General features: G+C 40.3%; 1 protein-coding gene across 2 annotated transcripts in view; it reads left to right on the top strand.

The window, feature by feature from the left end:
• The first annotated feature begins 1,231 nt into the window (after window positions 1-1,231).
• SFXN4 (sideroflexin 4) overlaps window positions 1,232-10,709 on the top strand; it is a 36,554-nt gene continuing 27,076 nt past the window's right edge. The window contains exon 1 of one of the 2 annotated variants that reach the window (XM_077455461.1): window positions 1,232-1,363. In XM_077455461.1, coding sequence (XP_077311587.1) covers window positions 1,337-1,363 — 27 coding nt within the window. In that variant the 5' untranslated portion in view covers window positions 1,232-1,336. The remainder of the gene's footprint in view (window positions 1,364-10,709) is intronic. The other variant, XM_077455462.1, reaches the window with a different exon arrangement.

Below are 10,709 nucleotides of genomic sequence, written 5' to 3'. Positions count from 1 at the left end.
CTATGGTTTTCCGTACACACGATCAGACTTTGCTCCATCGGACTTTTGTTGCCAGAAAGTTTGTCTGTTCGCACAGCCAACAAAAGTCCGATGAAAACCGAAAAAGTTTGTCCGATGGAGCGTAAACCCGGTCGGACTTTGCCTTAAAACAGCTAATTTGCATGTTTGTTGCCAAAAAGTCTGATCGTGTGTAAGGGCCTTTAGACAAAGGCTATGCATAACATACTAGCTCATTATGAGATCGAAGCCCTCGCTGCGGTACACCGCTCCAACGAACGACATCACTCCCAGGGGCTACTTCTGGGTATCGCGGCTCTGGCACTGTGATTGGCCGGAGCCGCAATGGCGTCACTCCAGCGCACGGTAACGGCACACTCACTGAAGCAGTGGCACATACCTGCCGTTGCTTCAGTTTGTGTCAGTGTGTATGTGCTGATGACTTCGGCACATGCAAATACAGGGATGTCTCCTAAACCACGCAATTTTAGGAGATATCCGGGGTAGCTACAGGCAAGCCTTATTATAGGCTTACCTGTAGCACAGGGTGGTCTGTAAGGGTTTACAACCACTTTAAAGGGAAAGTCTAAAAATCAAAATAAAACAAATGATAAAAAAATTTAATAAAATCACTTTAAAGTACCCCCGTCCCTGCGGGCTTGCACGCAGACGTACGTCGCGCCCGCATATGTAGATGGCATTCAAATCACACATGTGAGGTATCGCCGTGAACGTTAGAGCGAGAGCAATAATTCTATACCAGGACCTCCTCTGTAACTTTAAACAGATAACCTGTAAAAAATGTAAAGTGTTGCCTATGGAGATTTTTGACTACCAAGGGTAGGGCGCCTAGGGGCTCTGCTAAAACTGTATCTATATATCATGTTTTGGGGGTTCTGAGTAATTTACTAACAAAAGAAAGATTTGTACATGTAGGAGCCAGCATTGGCCCGGATGGGAAGCGGTTATACGTGTAAGAAAAAAAACAAAAACGCTGTGGCAGTGAAAAGATTAATGGCTCTAAAGTCACATTTTTCTTCCTCTGAACCAGACAAAGTTGTAAGCTGATTACTGTGCACAGCACACAGCTGCTCCAGTCCTGGTCAATCCCCCCCTCCCCCTCCATATCATTCAGTTACCGGTGTTGTAAAATTTCCTTTACAACACCGGTGTTCAAATCAGCTGAAGTGCGGCTTCGTCTTGCGCATGCGCGGGCACTATTCGATTGGGGGGAGGAATTCAGAGGCGCTCAGCTGTCTGCGGTAAGTGCTGGCGGCCCGGAACTGATCTCTTCAGGCACTGTTCCCAGCGGGAAGCAGAAAGCGGTGCACACAGCAGCATGTCTCTGCAAAGCCCTGACTCTCCGGTGAGTGAGGGGTCACAGGGAATGGAGGGGGCGGCGGTGACCCGGAGGGGCTGGGTCATATGAAAAGGGGGGAGGCAAGGAGGCCAGGAAAAGTTTTGCACCAATCACAGCCCTGCACGTGATCTTATTCTCCCGCCAAAATTCAACATGCTGACCTCCAGTCTCTAAAGGGGAGGGGCTCATAACCACCAATCACAGAGCTCTAATATGCTGAAATTTAATCCTCAAAATATATACATTCTAGAGATGTATAAAACAATCTCTATCCATACACCCCCCTATATCATGTACATCCCACATTATATACACCCCCCTATATCATGTACATCCCACATTATATACACCCCCCTATATCATGTACATCCCACATTATATACACCCCCATATATTATGTTTTCCACATTATATACACCTCCATATATTATGTACATTCCACATTATATACACCTCCATATATTATGTACATTCCACATTATATACACCTCCATATATTATGTACACCCCCCCCAATATGTTATGTACATTCCACATTATATACACCCCCCCATATATTATGTACACCCCCCAATATATTACGTACATTCCACATTATATACACCCCCCATATATTATGTTTTCCACAATATATACACCCCCATATATTATGTACATTCCACATTATATACACCCCCATATATTATGTACATTCCACATTATATACACCTCCATATATTATGTACATTCCACATTATACACACCCCCATATATTATGTACACCCCCCAATATATTACGTACATTCCACATTATATACACCCCCATATATTATGTACACCCCCCCATATATTATGTACATTCCACATTATATACACCCCCCATATATTATGTACATTCCACATTATACACACCCCCATATATTATGTACACCCCCCAATATATTACGTACATTCCACATTATATACACCCCCATATATTATGTACACCCCCCATATATTATGTACATTCCACATTATATACACCCCCATATATTATGTACATTCCACATTATATACACCCCTATATATTATGTACACCCCCCAATATATTATGTACATTCCACATTATATACACCCCCCATATATTATGTACATTCCACATTATATACACCCCCATATATTATATACACCCCCATATATTATGTACATTCCACATTATATACACCCCCATATATTATGTACACCCCCCAATATATTATGTACATTCCACATTATATATACCCCAATATATTATGTACATTCCACATTATATATACCCCCATATATTATGTACATTCCACATTATATATAACCCCATATATTATGTACATTCCATATTATATACACCCCCATACATTATGTACATCCCACATTATATACACCCCCCATACATTATGTACATTCCACATTATATACACCCCCATATATTATGTACACCCCATATATTATGTACACCCCACATTATATACACCCCCCATATATTATGTACATTCCACATTATATACACCCCCATATATTATGTACATTCCACATTATATACACCCCTATATATTATGTATACCCCCAATATATTATGTACATTCCACATTATATACACCCCCCATATATTATGTACACCCCCAATATATTACATACATTCCACATTATATACACCCCTATATATTATGTACATTCCACATTATATACACCCCCATATATTATGTACATTCCACATTATATACACCCCTATATATTATGTACACCCCCAATATATTATGTACATTCCACATTATATACACCCCCCATATATTATGTACACCCCCAATATATTACATACATTCCACATTATATACACCCCTATATATTATGTACACCCCCCATATATTATGTACATTCCACATTATATACACCCCCATATATTATGTACATTACACATTATATACACCCCATATATTATATACACCCCCATATATTATGTACATTCCACATTATATACACCCTCATATATTATGTACATTCCACATTATATACACCGCCATATATTATGTACACCCCCCAATATATTATGTACATTCCACATTATATACACCCCCCATATATTATATACACCCACATTATATACACCCCCCATATATTATGTACATTCCATATTATATACAACTCCATACATTATGTACACCCCACATTATATATACCCCCATACATTATGTACATTCCACATTATATACACCCCCATATATTATGTACACCCCCCATACATTATATCTTTCAAAAAGTGTTTCCCAGAGCTAAACCTTTCATCCAAATTCTAAATTGCTGCATTTGTACATTCGTACATAGCAGTGGTAAAAAAAAGTCCTTGTGGGTTTATTTAACCTTTTATTTTGGTTAATTCTCCTTTAAGGGGGCGTGTCCTCTGCCTACATACATTTGTTAGTGGGTGTCCCTTATTCCCATCTCAAAATGTTGGGAGGAATGTTATATACATCCCTGACTATATACCTCACAATATATACACCCTACAATTATAAACACTACATTGATTATACACTCACCGGCCACTTTATTATTAGGTACGCCTGTTCAATTGGTTGGTAACGCAATTTGGCACTCAACCAATCACATGGCACATTAGGCATCTAGACGTGGTGAAGACTACTTGCTGAAGTTCAAACCAAGCATCAGAATGGGGAAGAAAGGGGATTAAAAGAGGAACTGCAGTCTGCTCACATAATTTGTAATAAAAACATCTTTGCCATTCTGAAGCTTCCCTCCAATCACTTTGCATATTATTTTATATATCCACTTGACATCCGCGCTATAGCCAAATGACGGCCGCAGCGCGGACCTGAATTTCCGGGAGGCCGTCATATGACGTCCTCCCCTTTGCACGCTCCCTGCGTGTGCCATGATCACCGAGTCAATGAGACTGGGTTGATCACCAATCCGAATAAGGGGTCAGTCCCGGCCCCTTACCATGTGATCAGCTGTCAGCCAATGAGCTGACAGCAGAGGAGAAAAAAAGCATATCACCAGCTCATCTTAAAGGGACATCGAGTCTAACAGTGCCCACCAGTGCCACCTATCGATGCCCACCAGTGCCATCTATCAATGCCCACAATTGCCACCTATCAATGCCCACCAGTGGTGCCAAACAGTGCCACCTAGAAGTGCTGCCTATCAGTGTAACCGATCAGTGCCCATCACTGCCACCTATCGGTGCCCATTAGTGCCGCCTCATCAGCGTACATCAATGATGGACTAAAATTTTATAACAAAATAAAATATATATATATATTTTTTTTAATTTAGTCTTTTTACGTTATTTTTTTATGTTACCTTTTTATGTTAAAAAAAATCGCACAGGTGATCAAATACCAGCAAAAGAAAGCTCTATTTGGGGGGAAAAAATGATAAAAATTTAATTTGGGTACAGTGTTGTATGACCGCGCAATTGTCATTCAAAGTGCATCAGCGCTGAAAGCTGAAAATTGGTCTGGATAGGAGGGCGGTTTAAGCTGCAGAAATCCCCCTCCACTGAGTCTGGCTGCAGCCATTTTAACTGTGGGCAGCTGAAGCAGCTGCCTGTTCACTTTCTGGATTTGCACAGAGGCACACCTCTACAGCTCTGATTGGCATTCTTATGACTCATCCCCCCTCCCTTCCTGGCAAACAATCACAAGACTGAGAGAGAGAGCTGTGCATGATGTCATGAGCCCAGGATAATGACCAGACATGAAACAGAAAGTGGGCTGTATAAGGTATTTACTGGCAGAAAATAAATGTTTTACTATGCAAAGTTAAAACAACAAGGGCAGAAGATTTAATAGATGGAAAGATGAAAAAATGACTGAAGTTCCGCTTTAAAGTGGTTGTAAACCCTTACAAACCACTTTTACCTACAGGTAAGCCTGATTAAGGCTTACCTGTAGGTCCAAGAAATATCTCCTAAACCTATATGGTTTAGGAGATATTTGCCCGAAAACAGGCACCGCTGTCTACGGCGCATGCGCCGTAGACAGTGGCGCGCAGGCGCACTGAGCGCGGCATTCTCAACGACGGAGCTGCCGCGCGTGTCGGCTCCCGTGCGCATGCGCGGGAGTGACGTCATCGTGGCTTCGCCGAATGACAGAGGCGGAGCTGTGAGACCCCACCAAGAAGATGGATGCGGCGGACTACAGGGGACAGCGGCGACTTCGCTGGCTCCTGTATCAGGTAAGTGACACATAATGGACTACAATGCGATGCATAGTAGTCCATTATGCTTTGCCTTTGCAGGGAATGAAAGAGGAAGTAAACTCATCAGGGTTTACTTCCTCTTTAAGTGTCTTGGGACCTGTCATGGTTGTTGGTGCCAGACGGGCTGGTCTGAGTATTTCAAAAACCGCTTATCTACTGGGATTCTCACACACAGCCATCTCTAGTTCTACACTCCTGTGACTCATTTTCTGCCGATAGCGGGCTGAAGCCTGCTGTCTGCTGACATCACAGAGCCGGTCCAGGATCCACCCACATGCCTGGACCGGCACCCGGGCCCCTGAGAGCATGAACCGGCCACCCCCTCCACAGCCCAGCACTCCAGTAAGTGGGGGGAAAGCAGAGAGCGGTGACTGACAGTCATCAGCTCTCTGCTCAGGGAGCCCTGAGAACTGAGCGATTGGTAGAGTTAGATCGCTCAGTTCTCAGTATTGGGGAGGGGGGGGAACAGATTCTGCATCCACATAGGTAAGTATGACTGGGAGAGAAAAAAACTCCATACTTCTCTTTTAAGGCAGTTCTAAAGGCAAAAGGGGGTCTGATCCAGTACTAGCATGGTGTACCTAATAAAGTAAGTAATATGAGTGTATATGGCCCATGATTATATACCTCCTAATTATATACATCCCAAAATTATATAACCCCATATTAAATACACCCTGCATTCTATACACCCCTAATTATAAACACCCTATAATTATATACACCCCAAATCATACACAGTCCACATTATATACAATGTGTGTGTGTAGATGAATTGTCTATATTAGTTCCAATATGGGGGGCACCATCATCCTAAAAGAGTAACAAAGTATGTGAGTACAATAGCCAGAGCTTTCTTCTCTGCCGTTTTGCAGAGGGTGGTCAAGTGGTGATAAGTCGCTTTCCTACAGCCTGTTTTAACCCTCAAAAGTCCCCACCAATGGGTGGCGTTCAGTGGTGGCACTGCCCTGTGAATGTGATGGGGGTATAATGTGCGTACAACCCCCATAAAACCGCCTATTTTTACATTTTATAAACTAGGTCTCAGTGTAACAATATATTAGGCGTCCACATAATTCTCACATTATATAAAAAAATCTCTCTCTAGACTAGATGGTCAGAGAAATTGCAGTTCACACTAAAGGCAGTGCTGGTGGAAGGACAGTGGATGGGATCTCTCATGTGCACTGCTTCTGTACCCTTCCTGCATTGCTTGAGCACTCCTACATTGCCTGTGTACTCTTTCTGCAATGCTCCTGTACTCTTCCTGCACCATTCGTGAACTGCTCCTGCTCTCTTCCTGTACTGCTCCTGCACCTTTCCTGCACTGCTCCTGCTCTCTTCCTGTACTGCTCCTGCACTCTTCATGTACTGCTCCTGCACTCTTCCTGTACTGCTCCTGCACCTTTCTTGTACTACTCCTGCACCTTTCCTGTACTGCTTCTGCAGTCTTCCTGTACTGCTCCTGCACCTTTCGTGTACCCTTCCTGTACTGCTCCTGTAACTTCCCTGCACTTTTCCTGCACTGCTCTTTATCTTTCCTGCACTGCTCTTTATCTTTCCTGCTCTGCTCCTTCTGTACTGCTCCTGCTTGTAGTGATATATTATAAAGTATAGCGTTGGGTAGATGATTAATCCATTATTATAAGTACTCTTTCGCAGCAACCCAATTCTTCCAGAGAGATGCACTTTATTGACTTCCAATACAGAACAAAGTCTTGCAACAGATGACAAAATATCCAACAGAGTATATCTTACAGATCTAGAACATATTCAGATCCCCATATTCCTTAATCCTTGATGCCTTCACACACACACACACACACACAGACAAGACTGTCTGAATGGCAGCTTGAATGTCCTCTCAAGTACTGGTCTGACACGGTGGGGGGGGGGGGGGGTTCTGCTAGGTCAACCGAATGTTTCCCATGAATACCTCCCTCCAATCTTATTACCATCAATAAATACTTCTCCTATGGTCCTACATCTTCCTTAAGCTAAAACAATGCATCCATTGAAATGTTGAATTAGCTTAACAGGCCATACCTCACACACCCAGGTAGACTTGCATAAAATTAACACATCAAAGGGTCTTCAGCTGTCCCTTTGATATGTTAAAATGCAGCTGGCTTGGAGAAGTCACTCAGTCAACTGAAATCTAACTGAATTTAATCTAATTTCAATATATATAATTATATTATACAACATATACCCCCACTTGGGTCGGTTCTAACTACTAGAACTGACCCATAAATCAAACAACAAAAAAATATCATCATGATTTAAGGTAATGAATGCTTTACAATGGCTCATATAAAATATGAAGATGAAACTGGTTACATCTCTCTTCACCAGCCTCTAAAATATCCCCATGAAACAGTTGTTAGATAATATAACTTCAGACCATGACTGGAAAAGGATTTGGTAAACATCCGTGGTCATATAGGCCTTATTATATCACATCAAGATCTTGAATACTGCACAAAGACAAGCTGATGTCACAGTCCATTCTTCGGTCTGACTTCATCACATCTCTCACCATCTCACTGAAAGTAAACTTGGTATGCTCTGGGAGCTCCAATCCACATAAGTCCAGGATTCTCTCATCTCCAGGCTCAAGGTTTTCATTTTGAAGGAAGCTTCTACACAAATATTCTACTTTCATCTTCATAATAAATGTAATAATCAATGTATCAGCACTCAGTTTCAAGGTCAAAAGGTTTGGATATGGCAGTAAAACTCTGTGCTGCAAAATATTTCATAAGTCCATCTGAGATCTTCTATCCAGACAAAGCAGCAGTGGAAATTCTTGCCAGTATCCTCACCATGAAAGGTAGAAAGGTATTTTCCATCCATATGTGTCATAGCCTTTAGTATATTATAAACAACTGATTCAACAAAGTTTCAAATCATGACTGGAGTGATGAATTTCACTCACCCCTCTTATAAATTTAGGAAAACCACCCAACATGCTATAACTTATGCTATGCCAAGCCATTGTGCAGCATCTCACCTTAGATGTCAAATATATTGATCAATATGTAATATGTATGGATGTTTTGAAAATTATTTTAGGTTTAAATGCATCGCTCTGGTTTTAACATAAAGTTCAAGAAATAAAACATAGTGAAATATAAAAAATTAAAAGCAAAATATTTTTTGGAAAAGGGGGAAAAATAAAAATAAAAAATAGGGCGTTGCAGAAGAAAAGTCCATTGAAAAGAAAAGAATGTTCAAAAAAAAGTCCATTGCTTGATGAATATTGAGAGAGTCCATGAATTCAGCATTTCTCCTCCACTAGCCAGCAATTTCAGATACTTCTAGTATTCACATGCAAACGAGCATCACCAGCAATATCTGAAAGACAAAAAACTCTCCAACAAAAAACTCATTAGCAAGGTCTTCAAACATTATTTGAAGTTAAAACAAAGTACTATTTACACATTTACAGTTTGAAGCTAATTCACCCCCACTGCTAGAGAAGTGTCATTTGCATTCAAAAACAGATCTGGAGAACGTACATCTTCATTTATGACACCCTTGAATCTGTTCAACTGTTCCAATAATGTGTAATGTTCTAATTTCATCTTATCATACTCAATCTTCAGGTGGTCATATTTCTGTTTTAACTGAGAAAATGGTATCCAGGTCTTGGACCTTTTCTTATTATTATTTTGATCAGCTCTGTTTTTCAAATTAATATCGCCTATATTTGACCCGGAGTCTTCTCCCTGGGTGTTATCATAAGATATTATCTTTTGATCTTTATGTTTAGTATTTGTCCTAAACAATTTGGCTAAATCAATTTTGACAGCTTGCTCGTTTGACTTTCTCCATAAATGGTCTGCTCTCAACAATACGTCTTTTAAATCACGAGGATTTGGCGTAACTAATAAGATATTTTGTTTGATATCTTCATGCAAAGCATCTAGAAACATATTCATATGTATCAAGCCACCATGCTCAAATGCAAGATTATTACTGACCAATAATTCCATAATAGTTGCTATCCTGTGTGACAATTCATAGGGAGATTCATTTTGCATTTGTTGGATCTTCCCATGAATAGTAACATCAGACCTTACACCATACAAAGCACATAATAATTCCAGTAATATGTCCCTTGTCCTCACAGGCTGAATACAGATCTGTTTAATTCTCATCCAAAGTCCACTTCCTATAGAATGTTGCAAAACTCTTTCTAAGTCAGATGGGTTTAGACTGTACATATCTCTGACATTCTGCAAGTCACAAAACCATTTTAAAAATCTGTTCAAATCATGACAGGGAATCATTCCTATTTCTTTAAGAATTGCATCTAATTCTTTTGGTTTCAAAGGCTTCATTACAAGTTGAATTTCACCTGTATTATTAATATTGTTATAAATTGTGGAGGTCACAGTGGGTGCAGCTGGCAACGAATTATCAGATTTAATATGAGGTTCTCTATCATTTGATAGAAAGTTTGTGTTTGTATTTTGCTGCAGATTGTTGAATCCAAGATTTGATGCATATCTACATTCCCGAGATCTCTTCTCTAATTCCATAATTCTTAATTTTAATCTCTCATTTTCCTCTGATAATTCATCACAGCGTTTAGATTTCTCAAGCAAAGCTCCCCCAATGGTAACTGCATGCAATTTTAAATTTACTGTCTGAGTGTCTGATTGGTTTTGTAACCTCTCACAAACATTGTTGCTATTAGCAACTGCATTCTGTAATTGGGTAATTTCCTCAACCTTACCCTTCAAAGAACTTTCCATGGCTAAACAGCAAGATAACAAGCCCTGCACAATACAACCTTTTCTTTTACTTTCTGAAATTTTGCTATCAAAAACATTTTTCTCTAAAAATTCCTTCATCACAGTCCACGTCTGCTTAAATTTTTCTGGAATTTCATAAGGACCGCCATGACGCTTAATACATTTTAATACCCATCTGTTAACTTTATCATCACTGACACTAGCGTCACACTGAGTAAGCATTTTGACTATATTACTAATAATTAAAAAAAAAAGGAAATATTTTACTCACCGCATTAGTTACTCCTTCAGCCTCCAGTTCAGGTCTTCTGGTACACGATAGTCCTTTTCTTGTTGTTTCCAGTCTCCAGAGAATAATTCTGGGGTTCCAAGCT

The sequence above is a fragment of the Lithobates pipiens genome, unplaced genomic scaffold (genome assembly GCF_037356315.1).
Source record: "Lithobates pipiens isolate NorthernLeopardFrog02 unplaced genomic scaffold, aLitPip1_a1.2 Scaffold_25, whole genome shotgun sequence".
NCBI lineage: Eukaryota > Metazoa > Chordata > Amphibia > Anura > Ranidae > Lithobates > Lithobates pipiens.
The sequence above is the reverse complement of the archived record's forward strand: the minus strand, read 5'-3'. Positions and strand labels throughout refer to the sequence as shown.